We start from the raw sequence: 21,153 nt of genomic DNA on the forward strand, positions 1-21,153 counted from the left end.
TGACAGCACAATCATCAGTGTATTTTGGGTTTATGTCAATTTGTGTTTTCAGATATTTAACCACTTGAACCGCAAATACTTAATAAACTTGACGTTTCAGTCTGTACTCTGCTCTTTTCCCCCTCTACACCAAAGCTCTGACTAGGGTTCAAGTGGTTAATATGAAATGGAGGGGAAAAAAATAAAGTTTCACAAAGATTTGGAGGACCCCCTGTAGTAACTCTGAGGACCCCCTAGGGGTCCCGGACCCCCTGTTCAAGACCCCTGCTCTAGACTGTCTCCTATTTTTGAATTTGAATCCTAAAAAGTGACAGTTTTGGACATATGAGGTTTCCACCCACAGAGATGATAGTGCTAAAGAATCATGATATTATGTGATATACCATGAAAGCATGAAGGTTCACAATGTGCTTCACGTGAGAGAAGAACAGAACATGATATATCGTGACACGTGATGACAAGCCCATTTGAGTGTCATATTTTCATTCTTACATCTTTGCTATTGTTTGATGACACATGTCTCCATTTTTCTTCTTTCTTTTCTCTTTTGTAAATATTTTATTGGTTTTGCAAAGAAATATCAGTAACAAATGTTGTCATGAAATGATATGTTCCAACAACAATATTGTGCCAAGGTGCCAGGGCCAAATTTATGTCCCAGTCCGACCCTGAGCCACACTGGGTCATGCATCATCATGCACAAAAACGTGCAAAGTGAAAAGGAACACATTGGTTGTCAGTCATAATCTCGTTGCGACATTTCTCACTTTTATGACTGTTACAAAACCGCTTATAGAGTAATTAAAGACATCAGGACGTTTGATCCAGTGGATCCCTTTCTCCATGTTTTACTCATGGTTTTGCTCATGGTGATCACATCGCACGCACGCACATGTGCGCGGCTGCGCGCACACACACACACATGCAATTGATTTCCCTCTCAGATGACTCCACTCTCCAGGACTTCAGGGCTTAGATTACGTAGCTTTTACTTTCACCATAATGATCCCATTACATTAAGTAGTCCCGTTTCTTGCATTTGGTTAGCAGTTATATTGATTATGTTCACAGAAACGTTCAATGTTGATGTTTCTGAACCAAACTCACATGTGTGGACCCACGTTGACGCAACAACCACACATTTAATAGTCAGATACAGTGAACCAGTTAAAGGACAACTTTGTTTTTTTACAAAAAGGGTTCATATTTTAGATTGTAATTAGAGAAAAGAAAAAGTGAGTATTAAAAATGTTTTCATTTGCTTTGTTCTATTGTTGCATACGCATGGGGGCATGCGTACAAGTGGCTAAATATGTCTTTTTAGACACAATAAGCCAGCAGTTTCTTTATTACTATTTACATTAACACTTCTAGCCCCCATAAGTCACATCCAACCATGAAATGTTGCGTTGTATCTTGGGAATGGGCTTATTCTGTGTAAAATTACATATTTAGCCACTTGTACGCATTCCCCCAACCACTGAAATAAGAATCTCTAAAACAATAGAATGAAGTAAATGAAATAATTTTAACACTCATCTTTTATATTCTTTAATTACAATCTAAAATATGAACCCTTGTTGTAAAAAATCACACTTGTGTGAACTGAGCGGTGGAGTCTGTGCGCGTGTGTGTGTGTGTGCGTGTGTGCGTGCGTGCGTGCGTGTGTGTGAGTGTGCCTTGCCTGTTCTGGCCTGGCCTGAACAACAGCGCCCCTCCCTTAACTCTCCCCACGCTTTGAACGTTCACGTTCGCCCCAATTCGCAAGACCTCTCCGCCAATACGGCGCTCGTTCGGTTCGTTCGTCTGATGACTGTAAGCTGATGAGGGGTCGCGCGGCCGTGTACTGTAAACACATTTTCCGCGGTGATGGTGTAAAAAATCCATTATGCGTTAACATCAACGGAGAACAATTCACTTCCTTGTTGATTTCTCTGGCTCTGAGGCGCTGTGGCCAGTGACGCGTGATTGGAAATGACACCCGGGCTCCAGACGGAGCCGCTCGATTGTCCACGACACTGCAAGCGGCGCGAAGGCCAGCGGACCTTGGTCCTGCTCTTCGCCCCCGAGCGCCGCAGGCGCGAGTGGCCGCGAAGAGCGGGCCAGGGCCGCGCGGCCGGCGGAGCGCCGCGCGAGTTACGAAGCCGTGGTGAATGCAATCGTTATATTTATGCCCAGGCCGTAAGGCCTGGGCAAGCCCACGATAAACGCCCTGCCCAAGCGACTACAATTGAGCGCTCCCTAGCTCCGCTTCAGCCAATCAAAAGCTTCGGTGGGCGGGGTTTCCCTGGAGCCCGGGTGTCATTTCCAATCACGCGCCAGTGACTGGTCTTCTTCTTCTTCAACACATAACAGGCAAATTCACATTCATTCTCGCATGACGCCGCCCTCTACAGATGCCTCCAGAGCGTCTCCCTATAGGGAGGTCCCACTAGGAGGAGACCCCCTGGCAGACCAAGGTCCAGATGGAGGGACAGGGACATGCTGGGTCCCTGATTCAGCCTGGGAAAAAGAGTTGGAGAGGCCCTCATTGCGCGCTATAGAGAGAGATCTCTCTCTATAGCGCTGCTGCTACTCAAAGATTTGCCATTTCAGATCATGACAAGTGACAAGCCAGTGGGCCAATTACTGTACATGAGTTATATTTCGTCGTTGTCCGGTGGAAACCTTGTATGTCCAAAACCGTTCGTTTTGTATTTATCATTTTAAAAATGATTTAAACTAGTGAAAACAGCCGATCTACAAGCACACAGCGCCTCGCACCGCGAGGCGTTGTGTGCTTGTAGATCTCTACTTTTGTGCAACGGCCTTGTATGATGAAGCAGGGCTTTGCTTGGTGAAAAAATGTATAAATTTGAAACTTGGAGATACGAGGTTTCTGCCCGACAGTGACGATTTTTTATTTTTTGCCGCCCAGACCCCAAAATGGAACGAAGGCCGACATTTTATTTTAAATTGTTTCCTAATGGCCGGCCTGGACCGGCCGGGAATGAACCGGCCGTTCGGAGGTTGTCCCGCTTTTCCCAATGGCCAGCACGTCCCTGTGGAGGGATTACATCTCCACACTGGCCTGGGAACGCCTCGGGATCCCCCAGGAGGAAGTGGCTAACGTTGCTCTGGAAAGGGAAGTCTGGAGCTCTCTGACCCCACTCCTCCGGATAGAAGTGGTTGAAGCCCAGCCCGGCAGGGTCTGCCATGCTGGGACCGTTACCTCAGTGGGTGGGGGGCTTAGTGGAGGGGCTATAGGTTATCTGAGGTCCATCATCATGGGAGCAGCTCTCTGGTGCTCTCTGAGTGACTGCAGAATTTGGAAATAAATAATAACTGATTCCCACCCATCAACACACTCTAGGACAGTGGTTCTCAACCTTTTCAGGCTGTGACCCCAAAAATAATCATATTTGAATTGGGGACCCCCACCCTGCACAAGCACAATTTTAGGAGTTGGCATTACATTTAGTTTGACTCGATATTTTATTTTCCTTTGTGAAAATAGCAGATCTACATGCTCACAATGCCTCGCAACGCTAAACATCTGGGGACCCCCCAAAATAATTTGGGGACCCCTCTGGGGCTCCCGACCCACAGGTTGAGAACCACTGCTCTAGGACTTCTTGGGACAAATGTGACCAAATGTCAAAGGTTTGACTGGAAGGAGGTTTCCTTCCAGTTGTCTGGTGTCGTCCCGGGCACTTCTGCACATCAGGAATGTGAAAGTGACGTTCTGTTAAAGCGACAGAGGCATGCTAAAAGTGGACTTGATCCAGGAGAGTCACCACAAAGTTAGTCGCCGTGCGCAGCATTGCAAAGTCCATTTCAGCCGACTCAATGCTGTTCAAGTTAATGTCCCGCTCTGCCTTGAAACTTTGAGATTCAACGTAGCCGTGATTTCAAAATACTAAACCTGAAACGTGTCAATAGTGCAGGGTTTTTAAGGGAAAAATCTATTATTATGGATACTGTATATATATACTGTATAAGTAAACACTGTGATTCTCTAGCAAATACATGGACATTATATTTCAACACATATGGACAAACCTGCACCTTGGCATGAACACAGAGATTAGACACATTTATCGATAGACCAAGAGTAGCTTTATGGAATGGAAATGTAATTAGAACCCTCTTTTTCATTTCCCTCTTAAAATTGCTATATACAAGGCACAAATACTTAACATTAAACGATACGATACAAAGCCAAACGGTACGATATTTTGCTTTCGCATATCGATATAGTAGATCATTGCAAATTAAAATCGATATAATCAATTAATCAGTTACCATTAATCAGTTACCATATCGTTGCACCCCTACTAACCAGGTCTCCTCTCTTCTCTCTCCATCCAGGCTACCGCTGCTTCAAGGCGGTGATGTTCCTGTCGGGCCTGATCTTCGGCTCGGTCATCATCTTCCTGCTGTGCCACAAGGAGCGGGTGCTGGACACCCAGCTGTCGGTGGAGGCCTCTGCGGGCATCGGCCTGGGCATCGGCCTGCTGTGCGGCCTGGTCACCATGCTGGTGCGCAGCGTGGGCCTCTTCATGACCGGCCTGCTGCTGGGCCTGCACCTCGCCCTCGCCGCCCTGCTGGTGGCACAGCAGTTCTACACGCCCACCAGCGTGTGGGTGCCCCTGGGCACGCTGCTGGGGGCGGGCATGCTGTTCGCCGTGCTCACCCTGCAGGTTGGTAGAGGTTTGTTTTCAGTGGGTTTGGTTTAGATTTAGTTTTAGTTTTTAGATTTGGTTTTAGTTTTTTAGTCCGGGGCGAAATTCAACAAGCTGCTATCGTTTTAGGCCAGTGGTTCTCAACCTGTGGGTCGGGACCCCCAGAGGGGTCCCCAAATTATTTTGGGGGGGTCCCCAGATGTTTAGCTAAATGTTAACATTGTTTTCTCACTCAACAGCAAACAGACCAACATACAGTATAAGTGTATACAGGATATCTGCACATTTCTTAAGTGACAATTTAAGGACTTTAAAGACCTTTGTAGTACCTCTGGTAAAACATTGGTCAAATTGTCAAAATCAGAGGCAGAAATTGATTGAAAAGGAAAATATTGATTTATATTAGATTTGTATAGATGTATATTAGTAAATGTAATGCCAACTCCCAAAATTGTGCTTGTGCAGGGTGGGGGTCCCAGTTCAAATATGATTATTTTGATGGTCGCGGCCTGAAAAGGTTGAGAACCACTGTTTTAGGATATCTTTAGGCTATTTTGTCAGCAAATGTATTCAACCTTTATTTAACCAGTAAAAAAAACACATTGAGACAAAGGGCTGTATTTTGATTTTCTAAAGTACCAGCTCTAATGCCTTAACTTAAAGGCCTGTCCATGGGCCTACTGTCCCCGACCACCAAACTTTTCGTCGAGAGTTCCGACTTTTCTACATGCAGCTCTATTTCGGGGTAATACTTTTCAGAAGATGCGAGTGGCGTCATTTTGTAGTTGAACCGGACCTTTCCGACAAAAGGTTCAGTGGTCGGAGACAGTATGGACAGGCCTTTAAGTTAAGCCATAAGAGCTGGTACTTAAAACAATCACAATAGAGTGTCTTTGTCAAGTGGAAACTGGCAAATTTTCGATGCTATTTTTCAAGGCTCTTTTTCAGATATTTTTTGACACCGCAAAAAGAATTATGGGAGATAAGATTTAATATCGACCCAAAACACTACAGTTTTATGTGTGAAATGCAATATCGACAAAGACAGAAAATTAAGGATATTTTCTGTATGATTTCCTTGGTGTTAAAGGGACATGAACCTTTGCTCTACCCTGCCTCTAGTGGCTTCAAGGTGACATTAACCTTTGCTCCACATCTCCCTCTAGTGGCAGAAGTTCTTCACCATGCTGTCCACGGCAGTGTTCGGGGCGGCCATCATGACGGTGTGCGCCGACTACTTTGTGGAGATGCTGGCGCTGGGCATGCACGTGTACGAGGTCCTGCGCCTGGCGCCTGCCGCGCCCCTCTGCTGGTACAGCTGGGTGATCCTGGGCATCTGGCCCGCGCTCAGCCTCATGGGGGCGCTCATCCAGTGGAAGCTGACCGACGAGGGCTTCTCTCACACCGACGGTAAGACGTGTTCAGTACAGAGCATGGACTGTTACCAGGCAGCCTTCTGGAAACGTGGGTCTTTGTCACTCTTAACTCATTGACTGCCCCCAAAAAACGGTGATTTTTGCGTTATATGCCGAGATTTTTAATGCGGGCGCGTGCGTGTCCATCGTGCAACGGATCGTGCGCGATCCGTGTGCATGCCGTGGTCTGTTCGCGATTACAAAAGACCCCATTAATCCATGCTAGCGATGCTGCTGCGTGTAACGGGGTCCACCCATATTTCTGACGGGCCGTTGGTCTGACCAGGTTAACATTGCCCTTCAGTAGGCGAGAGGTCGTTGTTACACCATCGATTAGGAGATAAATGACCTACTGACGGGGCTCAGTAGCTATGCTGTATGAAGTAGTTATTGACCATGACGGGGACACGCCGTCTCAGGCGGCCTTGATCCACGTGAGACACTGCCGCGTCGAGCGGTAGCGAGCGAGTCGCTGTGTCGAGTGTTGCTTGGCTTACCTTTAAATGGAGACAGATATAAACTCCATATTATGTTTTTTATTTCAATTAACATTCTTTCTAAAATGACATGTGCCATGTTATGACCCATAATGAATGCTTCCTGTCCTTCCAGTGGTGATCAGTAGGAGGCAGAAGAGAGTGCAGTTGATGAGGATCAGAGAGAAGGACGCGAAGAAGAGACAGACAGGAAGTGAGGGACAGGAAGGAACGTACCGACGCAAACCCACGCCCGTCAAACGATACGCTGGAGATCTCCTGGCCCCGGTCAGTCCCACACTGCATTGATTGATTGATTGATTGAATAACTTTATTAGTCAGATGTGGTACTTAAAATATTGAGGACCTCCAGAAGCAAAGATTTCATGCTGCACGATTGTACATCTGCTTTTTGAAAGTTTTTTGAAAGTTTAAAAATGTTGAATCATTTTGTTTGCCCTCTTCTGGGGGTCCCTGCCACAAAACCTTGGCCCTGAATAGGTTTGAGAAACACTGGTCTAGTGCACCTTTTAATTATTTAAATTATTTAAAAAGAGAGTGCAAATGGAACCAAATGAACCCATAATGGTCCATTTGTACACTGATGTTTTTGTCGCATTCCCAAGCCAATCATTTGATGACCCGCGGAAAGAAAGAAGCGGAAAGTCTCCGGTAGTAGACGCACAGGAGACACTTTGACTCTCCTACCGGAGAGACCGGTTGAAGAATACTGTAGTTTTTGTTGATGAACTACTCCTTTAACTTCCCGATTTCCAATCTGATGTAAAGCGGAGGTCATTCAGATTCCCTGGCAGCTTTGCCTCTAACTAAAGCTGCTCCGTTCCTTTTCCCTCACAGAGCTACCTGCAAAGTCTGCGGGACAGACAGAACGGCACGGGCACCTCGGTGAGCAGCCTGGGCACTGCCAACCACACCATGATCGACTTCGACTACGAGACGGGCTCCACGGTGCCCCTCACCGCCACCACGCCTGTTATCAGGGTCTGAGAGGAGAAGGAACATTCTACTAGAGACTACATGAAAAGGGAGCGGGCATTAATACTCTTTAGAGAGCAGACCCTCCTGAAACAGCACCTGTTACTTACAGGGACCGGGCATTACTCATCATTAGAGTAGACCCCCTCAAACCAGGGCTGGACAGGGACATACATTCGGCCCTGGCATCTTGGCCCAGACCCACCACAACCGGCGAGCCAAACATGGAAGATATACAAGCCCACAACGTGTCGAGTCAGCGATGCCAGCTGTTTTGTTATGTTTGGGGTGGGACTCCTGGGCCACACTAGCCTGTGATTGGGCTACTAGACCAGTATTCAGATGATAGACAAGCCAGTGGGCCAATCATGTGATGCCTCTCTGCTCTGTGGGACGGTGCTACTGAAGGATTGGTCCTTCAGCACCTAGTGGCTGCCCAGCCCAAACATTACCCTAACTAACCTTGTTTGTTTGGGGGACCCACTAATGGTCGGCCCACCGGGCATATGACCGGTATGCCACACATGCCCGGTCCACCCCTGCCTCAAAATGCACCTGTTACAGGGCCTGTCCCGCCAACATACTTTGACCACGCCTCAGCTTAGCTGGACACCTCAGCTGGACAGGGACACAACAACGCATGTTTTTGTTACACCACTATTTTACCGCCCTGTACGGCAACCCTGGATCTCTGTGGTATAGAGAACGAACTGGACTTCGACGCAGTGTTCATTTTGACGACACATTTTGATTTTAGTCAGTCTTTTAGAATAAAATGATATTTATTTTCAGTAAAAATGTATGTTAGCAGGCTTTGATGGCGTCACAATGCCTGATTTGTAGACCGGCTACCAAAAAAGAAACTGACTTTTAGTCATTTTAGTTCTACTGTGTCTCTTCTCCACTAGTCCCTTCCTAACATTTTAGTCTAGTTTTTATTTGCAAAAATGCAAATATATTCTTGGCATATATATATATATATATATATATATATATATATATATATATATACATTTTTGTCATATAGCTTAGTTTTTATTTAGTTTTAATTGAGTTTTCAGCAGTGAAAAAAGGTCAGGTTTTTTTGGTGGACAAAATGAACACTGCTTCAACGGAAAGGCTTCCCTGTTCGTACACGTGCTGCTGTTTTGGGGGAGTTGTGAAACGGAGAGATGTTAAAGCTGCAATCCCTAACGTTCATCATATACCTACCTGGGGTTCTGGCCAATCACAGCGGGTCTTTTCCGGGACTTATCAATGGAATGTTTCCATCCAGTTCCGATGTTTTGCGCGGCTCAGCTGTTCTTAGAGGCTACGTACAAAAAGACCCGCCCCCTCCTACCTCTGATTGGTCTGCAAGGCATGCGCCCCAGAGCCGAAGGAGGCGTCTAAAGCCCTAACGCTCATGCAAGAAGGAATGCCTTATTGGCCAGCAGCAGGGGGAGATGTTGTTCTTATGAGCTTCAGGAAGTACTGCTCATCAACCACTGACACACCAGGGTCTACAATGTGTCAATGGAAGAGTATAGGGAGAACCACCATGCTGTTTTATTCATGTAGGATAAGTTCCGGATTGCAGCTTTAAAGCGCATGTTTGATCCATGCTAAAAATAACCACTGTGCCAATTATGAGCTCGTCAGATAAAAAAAAAGAGGAACCTACTTTAATTATGTTACACTAATGTCAAATAGTACAGTTTAGTAGTTGATGATAATAATGAATCATGATATGAGACAACAATCGTTCAAGCCCTGGTAAATGGTTGGATACAATTCAAACGTAGCTGACTCTGATAGAATTGAGCAGTACACTTATTTTTCCGCACATACATACGGAATTAAGGACAGGGGCGTAGACAAAAAGAACGTTCCAAATAAGCATAATGAAAGAATCTTTCAGATTTCAATGTATGACACATCATTTGAAAGTTTACAATCTGCAATTTCACAATCTATAAAAACCTGGAAAATGACCGCACCCTATAATACTATGGGACCCTGTTGAAATCATAACAAGACTTGCAGTGGGATTAATGTGCTTTGTGCCATAAAGTGTTATCTGTTGTTGCCGGGCTGAAACCTCTTATCTCAATTGTTGTGTGTTTTTGACAGTCTTGTGTGATGAAGCAGGGCTTTACTTTACGAAAAAACATACACATTTGAAACTTGGGAGATACAAGGTTTCTGCCCTGTGAGGGTATGTGAGTTTGTACGTGTGTGTGTTTGTTTTTGCATTATGAAGGTATTTCACATAAGAAATAAATGGTCTTGTTATAATGTGTTCTTAGAGGAAGTGTGAGAGAATTACAGTGCCGTTCACAGGGACAGATGCATAGAAAAACAACATAATAAAGGAAAGGGAATTATACAAATGAATGAAAATGAAGTTTGTATATTTCCACCGTTCCTCCGTTGAGCTTTTCTTTTCAAGAGGAACTTTTTATCAGGAACATTTTAATGCTATGACCTGTTTTCTTTTCTTCTTACTTTTTGTCTCTAAGACATCCATAATTTCGGTGAAGTGTCTGTGCTGTGTTGTTCATAGATTGTTCAGTTATACTTATGAAGTTTCTGAAAACTGTTAATTTAATGTTATTAATCAATGTAAAAAAAAACAACATGAACCAGAAACCACATGTATCTGTTTAATGTGTCCATTTGTAAAGAATTCTCAAAACAAAACTAAAAAACTGTAAAACTGTATGCTTCTTAGGAATGATTTCATATGGACAATGCACTTCTTTGTTACCATGTGTTTTCTGTACATATTTGTTGATAGAAATTGTGAAATTAAATAAATGGGTTTGATAGAAATAAATGGCTGCACTGGCTATTGAACTACAGGAAGCAACGGTTTAATCAAACTAATCAATGTGATCTTAATAAGTTATTATGGTCTCTGTGTGGGGTGGAAACCTCATTATGTATAAAACTGTTCCTTTTCAGGATTCAAATGAAAAAATAACAGATCTACAAGCTCTAAACATGTCGCTGTGGTTTGATCAAACAGGGCATTAAAGGGATTATTTGATAACTTGAATGAGTGGTTCATTGATTCATTGACATTAAAAATAACAATACATTATAAAAAACGCACTTCAATTATCAGATTAATCAAAAAGTAATGGGTAGAATAATGGAATAAAGAACAGAACAGACAGTTGCAGCCCAGAGAGACTGTGTTGTTGGTCGCCATAGCAATGCTGGCTGCTGGGGCGTCACAAGGGGGGGAAAAGTGGGACTGAGTTACCAGGGCCCAAGGTGGAGGGGCCTTAATTATTTTATTCTTTAGCTATTGAAAAATAGCAGATCTACAAGCTCACAGCGTGGCACTGAGTGCAGCGCTCACAGTGAGCTTGTAGATCTGCTATTTTTGAAAAGTTGTGAAAATGTGTGCAAATCTTTGAATATATGTATTTTTAAGCGAACATTTGTAACTCAGATTTTGCTTCTGGGGGAGGGGTCCCTGGAACTAAATATTTTGAGTTTGGAAACATACGTTTTCCAAAAAACCTTAGAAGGATTTGACACACAAATTTTCACCATTTGTCAAAAATAGCAGACCTACAAGCTCGCTGTGAGCTTGTAGGTCTGCTATTTTTCAATAGTTAAAGCACAAAATAATGCGTAATAATGTGTTCCCAGTCAATGAATCCTTGTAACCAGGGCCCAGAATTTGGTGCGACACCCCTGACACTGGCTGCACTGCATTTCTCACAGCCAATGTGCAAAAGGTCTTCACGAGGGATCCTCCCCCTCTTCTCCAATTGTTTACGGTTACCATGGCAGCCAAAGTTTTTTCTTTCTTTGTGAGCTTGTAGATCTGCTATTTTAGGAGCGCAACCATCAACTGGCTTTTTTTTTTTCATGTGACTGTCAATTCTTGGAATCCAGAAAAGAGTCAGTTTCATTTCACCATTTGAAACTTCTTCCTGTAAAAGTGTAGCTGGATGGACAGAGTTCTTTCAGATATAACCCTAGGCCGGGGGTCAGCAACCCGCGGCTCTAGAGCCGCATGCGGCTCTTTAGCGCCACCCTAGTGGCTCCCTGGAGCTTTTCAAAAATGTATGAAAATGGAATTGTTTTAACGATTTTTTTATCGTCACTGTCGGGCAGAAACCTTGTATCTCCAAGTTTCAAATTTGTATGTTTTTTTCCCCCCCGCAAAGTAAAGCCCTGCTTCATCATACAAGACTGAAGCACAAAAGTAGTGAAAACAGCAGATCTACAAGCACACAACGCCTCGCGGTGCGAGGCGTTGTGTGCTTGTAGATCGGCTGTTTTCACTAGTTTAGTTCATTTTTTAAATGATAAATACAAAACGAAGTTTTGGACATACAAGGTTTCCACCCGACAACGAAAATATATAAGACTTTTATAATTTTTTGCGGCTCCAGACACATTTGTTTTGGGTTTTTTTGGTCCAATGTGGCTCTTTCAACATTTTGGGTTGCCGACCCCTGCCCTAGGCCTACACACTTCTCAGGAAACAGGAGGAGGGACACCCCTCCCGATGGTCCTCCATGCTTGGGCATGGGACTAAATTTTAACCTGTCTGAAACCGAGGACCGGGACCGATCAAGCACACCGCATGTACACCATTATTAAGCCAAGGCACCTTTGCACCCTCAACAGGTATCTCCTGGTGCTTTTGAGTTGTTTTCTTGTATTTTAGCCTTGAAAATGTCAAAGCACTACAGCGTCGAACTGTAGGAGGACTGAGATTCGAACATGGAACCTCTGCACTGAAAGCCTGATCTTCCAACCACTACACTATCTCTAACTGCAGAAATCTCTTAGAGCTTTTGACTAGTCCTTTTGTATTATAACCCTGAAAAGTCAAGGTAGTATTATAGCAATGTAGGAGGACTAAGATTTGAACATGTCACAGAACCTCTTCACTGAGAGTCTTATTTTAGACCACTCCACCCATCTCTGACTGCATGTTTGTTCTGGTGCTTTTGAGTAGTTATTTGGTATTTTAACCTTGAAAATGACAAAGTACTACTTATATTACTAGAACAACATTGGAAGATTTGAACATGGAACCTCTAGAGTCTGATCTTCAGACCACTACACTATAGTCTTTCAATGCTGGTGTGTTGTAGAGCTTTTGATTATTCCTTTAAATTTGTATTATAACCTTGACAATGTTAAGTACTATAGCAATGTAGAAGGACTGAGATTTGAACACAGAACCTCAGCAATGAGAGTCTAATGTTAGAACCACTACACCATCTCTCACTGTGTTTATTTTGGCGCTTTTTAGTAATTATTTTGTATTTTAACCTAAAAAAATTCAAAGTATTAGAACAACGTTGGAGGACTGAGATTGGACTGAGATGGAGCGCTGTGAGCTTGAACATCTGCCATTTTCTAACATTCTTTTGAAATGTCTTGAAAGTGTTTGATAGTCATCCCTTAGAAAACAAAACACAACTGTTGATGTCACTTTTTGTTTAATAGTTTCTGTATAAAAAAAAAGAAAAAAACATTTGAAACTTCTTCACAGACATGTATAAAAATCCCTTCCAACTTCCAAGAGGTTTTTTTATTAAACGTCTGGTAATTTCTCACAGGCCAGTGTGAGTCATAGGACTGTTCAATAACACCATGTAATGTAACACAAAACACATAACAGAAGTGATCACTATGATGAAATACGACTGGAGGCTATACAAAACATCAAGGCCTCCCTCCATGCCTCCCTGAGACAATAACATGGAGAAACACACACACACGTGCACACACACACGCACACACACACACACACACGTGCGCACACACACACACACACACACACACGTGCGCGTGCGCACACACACACACACACACACACACACACACACACACACACACACACACACACACACTAAGCCTCATCCTCTTTGGAACGTGGTATATACACATTGTAATGTGGAGACATGCTTTACTTGGCTGTAATCAGATTAAGTTAACAACATGTTAATCAGGTTAAAGTTTAACACGTTAATTGCTCACTCCCTAAATGTGCAGTTTTTGCTCTTGATGATAATGCAACACCACTCAGTCAATCACAGACTCTCTTTTCAATGTACATTATTATTATATTGGAGACTGAGTGGAATCTGAATTAGACTGTGCATGTACCCAGTGGTCTGACTCTAAAGTAACTAAGTACATTACACTCAAGTACTGCACTTAAAGGAGTAGTTCACCCCCAAAATGACTTTTTTTCTATTGATTACTCATGCCATGGAGAGTAGAGTTCAATAATATTTTTTGGTTTTTGTCGCATTCCTAAGACAAAAATTTGATTTGAGTAAATTTACCCCCATTGATTCCGGATGGTGACCCGTTTCGAAACGGGTCACCATCCGGAATCAATGGGGGTAAATTTATTGTTATCACATTTTTGTCTTAGGAATGCGACAAAAACCAAAAAATATTATTGAACTCTACTCTCCATGGCATGAGTAATCAATAGAAAAAAAGTCATTTTGGGGGTGAACTACTCCTTTAAGTACAGTTTTGAGGTGTTTTTACTTCTACTCCTCTTAGGTAAATAAAATTGAGTACTTTTTCCACCTCTGGTGGCCCTTATAGCAAGGACCTCATGGCAGTGGGTAACTTGTTCCGCCCCCCAAGGGGGGCCAGGGACCCCAGCAGGGACGTGCAGAGAATGTTAGAGGCAGAGGCTGAAATTTCTAAAAGATCTCACAACGCGTTGCGCTGCGACGCGTTGTGAGCTAACGCGTTGTGAACTTAGAGGTCACTATTTTCGTGCTCGATACACTGAACTAAGCATAATCAACTAAATAGTGGAGATGTGGCGTAACAGCATGGATTTCTACACAGAGGGGTAATTATTTCAACATAAGATGCCGCGTTCAAGTTCAGGAGAGTTTGGACAAGGCTATTTATTGTTTTGAATGCTGCCTTCAGGTATGGTATGGAAAGAGGGCATTTGCATTTCTTTAACGACAGTAAACTGCATTCATGGTCTGGAGAGGGCACTTTTTACAGACAGATAAAAAAGGGCAGGGGCCCAAGTCTCCTTTGATGTCTATGTGAGCACGTGCCTGCAACACAGCCTCATCATGTTACTGGTAATATGCTGCCCCCTACAGCATGCCCCTAGCAGCGCATCCAGCGCTCCTTCACGCTCAGAGGGTATCCTCTCTCCACACTCAGCATCTGGTTGAGCCTCCAGTAGAGGTCGCCCTTGAACACGTACACCTTGCCGTTGGTCCAGGTGAAGGCTGCGTCGGGCCGAGAGGGAAGACCCCCGGTGAACAGCTTGGACAGAGGCTTAGGGTACAGACGGTGGCTGTTGTAATGAAGCTCATCCCACTGGTAGTGATCTGAGCCCTGCACGCACGCACACGCACACGCACACGCACACACACACACACACACACACACACACACACACACACACACACACAGGAAAGATACTTGAAGCTATAGCTAGCTCTTTAGTAAACCGTCATTGTCGCGTGGAAACCTTGTATGTCCAAAACCATTCGTTTTTTTTTGTTTGTTTTTTTGTTTTGCGTGAAAGTCTTGTGTGATGAAGCAGGGCTTTACTTTACGTAAAAACTAGCAAATTTGAAACTTTGGAGATACAAGGTTTCTGCCCGACAGTGACGAAACACAAAATGCATTTTCAGGTTGTTTTTTTGGTTCTTTCCGTACCTTAATAAAGATCAGCTTCTTGTTCTTGTTCAGGTACAGGGCTGCATCAACGTTGGAGGGGATTCGTTTCAGCTGTTTGGGGTATCCATAGTCTAGAAAGAACCGGGTGTACTTCCACACCTTGTCACCTGTGAAGTGTGAATCATAACACACATACAGTACACCAGGGGTCTTCAATGTTTTCAGGCTAAGGACCCCTTAGCTGAGAGAGAGATGAAGTAGGGACCCCCTCTACATATTGTATGAATGTGTGATGCAGATTTTCATCAATTTCATTGATGGATTCATAGACTTGTCTATGTTGGATTCGTGTTTTTAGTTAACTTGACCTTTCACCCCGTACTTGGTCTGCTCTTTTTTTACCTCTAGACCAAACATATTTGCCAAAAATAGCCGATCTACAAGGAGAATAAAAAGCATCTTCATGGGAAGTGGGAACACATCACAGAGTCCTATAGTGCCTACTAAGCCTAATTACATCTAACTTTTTAATATAAAAAATGAAAACTGTTGGGATGCCATGGTTAAAGTGGTGTGTATACCTGTGTGTTTACTAACTAACCTTTGAAGAATAAAGTCTTGTTGGTTCTCTACTAACCTTTGAAGAAGTAAGTCTTGTTGGTTCTCTACTAACCTTTGAAGAATAAAGTCTTGTTGGTTCTCTGGGAGTGCACGGCAGCGTTCAGGTCTCCAGGGAGACCCTTCCACAGCGTGTCCATCCTGATAGGAGTGTTGAAGCCGTGGTCAGAGACGGTCCACACGTAGTCACCGCTGAACGCAAAGGTCTTCTTCCATGGACCTGAACCATGGACAACAGTCACAAGGATTCAGAGGGGGCGGTGACACTAGGGGTGCAGCAGTTTAACCAAAACATGTCACTTTATTCAATCAGTTCGTATACTAATCTCCATATTTTCGTAACGCCCCTACTTGATCAAACTGCAGCTTCAAAAATCTAGCAAAAGTGGCAGATCTACAAACTCATTTTGAGCTTGTAGATCTGCTACCTATCTTAGATTTTGAATCCTGAAAATTATTATTATTTTTATAATGTTTCCAATTCTGTCAATGCATTTCAATGGGAATGGAGCAGATCTTTGCAGAAATCCGCAAATGGCAGAAAACCGCTCCGAAGTACATTGACAGAATCCGCTCTCATAGGTAAAACATTATTCTGGCATGACCGTGCCCTAACAGAGTATATTGCAGTATTGATACTTTTACTTCCACCACTGTTTGTGATGACTGTAAGCATCCATCCATACAGACAGAAAGGATGTGATGTGTACATCATCTTCTCACCCAGCATCACTGCATCCAGTCTGGCGCTGCAGGGGTCTGGGACGGGTTTCCTGTCAACATCATGACCACTTTCTGTTGGAACTGGGAGGGTGTTTACTGTAGGGCTGACCATACGTTTGCCTGGAATGAAAAAGAGAAAAGCAAATCGTCTGTCTGGTGGAAAACAAAACGTTTTCAGGATTCAAAAGTAGCAGATCTACAAGCTCAAATCGTGTCACTTCGCACTACGTTTCGAGCTTGGAGATCTGATACTTTTGTGTGACGCCGTTGTATGATACTACTTTAATTTAGGAAAAAGTTACAATAGAGATGAGGTTTCTGCCCGACTAATTCAAACTGGCTAAAATATTTCAGATTACTAAATTCTGATTGAAACTATGGAATCTCATTTTAGTTAGTTAAACTAAATTACATGAAAAATCGCACCTGTGTGAAGTGAGCAGTGCTCACTTCACATGGTATCAAACAAGACACACATCTCCTTGTATGGGCCGTTCTGTCCGTGACTTCAGGTCAGTTATCTTCAACATAAATGGAGATCTGTGCTCATACACACAAATCTGTGCTCATACACACAAAGCCAGACGTAGGAGTGGTTAGCACCGCTCAAAAGAAACCTGTCCCTGGTGAGTGAAAACTCACCATATATGGCCTGGATGCCTCTGATGTCATCTGGGTGGAGTTTGAAGTTGCCCTGGTAACCGGTGTAGATGGGCGCCATCAGGGCCTTCCTGAACTGGGAGTGGCCTAAGCCCAGGGCGTGGCCTATCTCGTGGGCGGCGATGATGCGCAGGTTGCTGCCGTAGGACGTTCCCTCGGTCCAGAACTCATCGTCATCGAAGTGGACCGCCCCCGACTCTGGAGGATCGGCATGAGCCAGGACATGACCTGGAAGGAAGGGAAAAAAGCGATGAGTCATGCGACCTTCGCACCGCTCGACACAGCGACTCGCTCGCTCGGCAGTGTCTCACGTGGCTCAAGGTCGCCTGAGACGGCGCACCTCCATCGCCATCACCGAAAACAAGCGCTCCTTTACAAGAACCAGCCTTACCCCAGTTGCTGTTTTGAAACACGCCTCATGGGCACCTCGACACACATACTGTACCAGGGCCGGGGCTTAAGCTGAAACACTTTCAACCTGGCATCCCTATTTCGGGCGTTCAAAGTGTGAGCTTGTAGATCTGCTATTTTCATCACCACGCCATCGTACGATGGTGGAAAGTGTAAATAAAACGTTAGTCTTTTGCTGGAAACGTGACAGTGGCTCTAGTCTAACATAGTGGTCCGAGTTTAATGTAGAAAACAATTGTTTTCAGAGGAGAGCACACTTACTCACCCTGGCCATCGAACAGGACACATACACCAGGGTTCCCCAATAGGCGGCCCGCAGGGGGCTACTGTCTGGCCCCCACCAACACCAGTAATAATGGTGGTATAAGAGCAGCAACAACACTAGTATATCGTCGTTGTCGGGTGGAAACCTTGTATCTCCAAATTTGTACGTTCATACAAGGCCGTCGCACAAAAGTAGTGAAAACAGCAGATCTACAAGCACACAACGCCTCGCGGTGCGAGGCGTTGTGTGCTTGTAGATCGGCTGTTTTCACTAGTTTAAATAATTTTAAAAAATTATAAATTCAAAACAAACGGTTTTGGACATACAAGATTTTCACCCGACAACGACGATATCTGAACTGTCGCTGGAGTAGCAGGAACGCCACCGTCGCCCCCTGCAATGCTGTGGCCCTCAGCTTGGTACCCTAGACATGATTCGGCCCTTGGGGAAAACTAATTGGGGAACCCTGACACACACACACACACACACACACTCACCCCGGCCGTCGAAGGGGACAGGGCAGAACTTGTCATTGCGGTGCCAGGCCATCCTGATGTCAGCTCGTCCATGCTCCACCTCCCTGAAGCTCAGAGGAGTCACGTCACTCCAGTACTTGAAGGCTGAGCGGACGGCCATCTTTATGGCCGTCCTCTTCATGTCCGTGCTGTAGTTGTAGATCCGATAGGTCAGGCTCCTCTTGTGCCAACGGCCTTTGAGGGCAGAAGACAGGGTTAAGCAAATAGAAATGGGATTGGCATTTAGGATAGTCGAATGGACAATGACCTCAATAGGATGTTTATTACTGGTGTCTTTTTAAACTGGCCTGAACAACACCTTCAGGTTAAAAGTAATTTCCAAATCTCTTTTGAACAAAATGTGTTTGTATTTCTTGATGAAGTATTGTGTAATGTCACGTGTATATATATATATATGTTGATGAATTGAATACATAGGACCACAATGGAAACAAGGGGAGCGTGTCGCTATTACTACATGTCATCTTTTCGACACCCGACTCTAACCCTCACCCTCACCTCTGTGGAATGAGTCGCTAACCCTCCGGTCGAAATGATGGTCGTTCGAAAGAGCGCGATTTTGCCGGAAACAGGAAACAAGTCCCCAGGACATGTTTGTGTTATCCTTTTAGCTTTGATGTCTTACTGTGCCGTTTACATTTCTGACTTAAAAAAAATAAGTATTCAATCAATCAATCAATGATACATTACATGTTTCTCACCCGTGACTCTGTATTTATGTTTTCTCTGGTTGAAAGGGTCCTCCAGGCCACAGCGGGGCGCTCTCATCACCTCCAAGGTAGCATCATCTATTTCTCCAGTCACAGGAAGTTCATTCACCCTCTGGAACGCTCTAAGGGACAGTAAGCAGTAAACTAGACATTTTAGCTGCAGGAATGATGAATATTACATTATGTAAAAATATACTTCTTTCACTCTATTAGACAATAGCCTGGGATCGCATCCAATTTTTAAAACTGATTCCGGTCGGTAGTTCCGGCCAAAATGTAGTCTATTTTGAATACAAAATGACGTAGGATGTCATCCGCTCCCGACCGGATCAACCAACCTGTCTAGTAAACGAATACCAAAGCCTGGTGAGGCGAGGTTAATTAGACAATATCAGTCCAAAAGCCCTATACTACATAATCTACAATTGAGTGGCATTATGTAACTTCTTCAACTATAGTATATAGCATATGTCATGTTTAAGCAATAACAATCATCCTTGTTCAGGGGTTAATGCCAAAATAAATCCCAAGACTGAATTTTTTTTTAAGACCATGTCCCCATATGTGATTTTTTTAGACCAATATTTGGGGTGTTTCCCTGAAGTTCTGAACTGCCTTCACTGAATGTGTGTGTGCCAATCCATGCTTCATTTTATAGAAGTTTCTTCTGAAGTTCTGTTGTATTCTATTGCTTGTCTGGCCCATTCAAATACTCATCTTGAAATTATAACTACTTTTTAGTTTGGAGATCACATGACTAGCGTTTTGACGACTTTGTCATTCACGCCACGGCCATTGCTACACCTCCGCCTTATTTTTGCGGATCTGCACTGATCTCAGAAATAGCCCTTATGAAATCCTCAAGACTGAAAATAGGTCGCCAGGACTGAGAACTTTAACCCCTGTTTGTTTCATGCTAGGGGCTTGACTGTATTACTAATGAGTTTCATCATGGCATTTGCCAAGGCACTAAGGCAGAACTGCCTGGACATGTTTGCAGAGACTCTTGGGCAATGAAGCAAGACGTTTGGCCATGTTATTTGTGTCAAAAGTGACCACTGATACCTCAAACTACATAATGCTGCTTTAAGTCCAACTTCGGAAATTGGCTACGCCCTCAGGAAGGAGATCTCTGGTCTCCAAACCGGGAACTCAAACACACTGACCATTCCCATACATGTGCAGACTCTTAAATGATTCTTTATTAGATCTTTAGACAGGCAATTGCTTTTTTTTCTGTGTTGTAAATAATCAGCAAAATAATGTGTGTTTTAATGGCACCTTTCTTTTTAAACCAGTGATCATGCTGAAAGCTGAATAAACAAACATACAATATAGAAGTCTGATAGAGTCAATATAGAATATCGTTGTTGTCCGAAAACATGTTAGTTTTGTATTTATCGTTTTAAAAATGATTTAAACTAGTGAAAACAGCCGATCTACAAGCACACAACGCCTTGCACCGCGAGGCGTTGTGTGCTTGTGGATCTGATGTTTTCGCTACTTTTGTGTGACAGCCTTGTCTGTGACAAGGCAGTGTCTTGACAGTGACGATATGTTGGTGCATGGGTATGGCTTTGATCAGTATTATCAATTATTTTACCTGAGAGCTTCTATAACAGTCTCCAGGTAAGCCTGGTCCTGGGGATCCACAGTGTTCTCCAAGTAGCCATACTTCCTCAGATAGGCCTGTGGAGACAATATAACCAGAGCATGATGTACTGCAACAATGAAGTCTTTGAAGCAGCAAAACAATGGTGCATAATATAGTGGACTAAAAGTTACACTGCATTCCAGCTATATACTCTCATAGGATACACCAAGACCGGGCACTTCCATATACAATCTGAAAATGTAAAAACTGCATGATGTGAACATGCATGGCACATAATAATCAGACTTAACTTTACCCTTAAAGGAGTAGTTCACCCCCACAATTACTTTTTTTCTATTGATTAGTCAGGCCATGGAGACTAGAGTTCAATAATATTTTTAGTTTTTTGTCACATTCCTGTCCCAAAAATGTGATAACAATAAATTT

At 43.7% G+C, this 21,153-nt stretch overlaps 2 protein-coding genes across 2 annotated transcripts in view; one reads left to right on the forward strand and one right to left on the reverse strand.

The window, feature by feature from the left end:
- The window catches only part of LOC308287864 (transmembrane protein 198-like), a 35,832-nt gene extending 27,371 nt beyond the window's left edge, over nt 1-8,461 (forward strand). The window contains exons 3-6 of the mRNA XM_080729179.1: nt 4,351-4,682; nt 5,831-6,074; nt 6,692-6,843; nt 7,414-8,461. Coding sequence (XP_080585305.1) covers nt 4,351-4,682; nt 5,831-6,074; nt 6,692-6,843; nt 7,414-7,563 — 878 coding nt within the window. The 3' untranslated portion in view covers nt 7,564-8,461. The remainder of the gene's footprint in view (nt 1-4,350; nt 4,683-5,830; nt 6,075-6,691; nt 6,844-7,413) is intronic.
- Nucleotides 8,462-14,667: 6,206 nt separating this feature from the next.
- Nucleotides 14,668-20,781, reverse strand: mmp19 (matrix metallopeptidase 19; the record flags this gene model as incomplete). Its single annotated transcript, XM_080728566.1, has 8 exons — nt 20,716-20,781; nt 19,104-19,234; nt 18,364-18,576; nt 17,173-17,418; nt 16,531-16,650; nt 15,863-16,027; nt 15,229-15,356; nt 14,668-14,901 (listed from the first exon to the last, which is right to left on the reverse strand). The coding sequence occupies exons 2-8, from the start codon at nt 19,168-19,170 to the stop codon at nt 14,668-14,670; spliced, it is 1,173 nt and encodes a 390-aa protein (XP_080584692.1). The 5' UTR covers nt 19,171-19,234; nt 20,716-20,781.
- Between the last annotated feature and the right edge of the window lie 372 nt (nt 20,782-21,153).

Source organism: Nannobrachium achirus (genome assembly GCF_963921795.1).
Source record: "Nannobrachium achirus genome assembly, chromosome: 6".
Lineage (NCBI taxonomy): Eukaryota > Metazoa > Chordata > Actinopteri > Myctophiformes > Myctophidae > Nannobrachium > Nannobrachium achirus.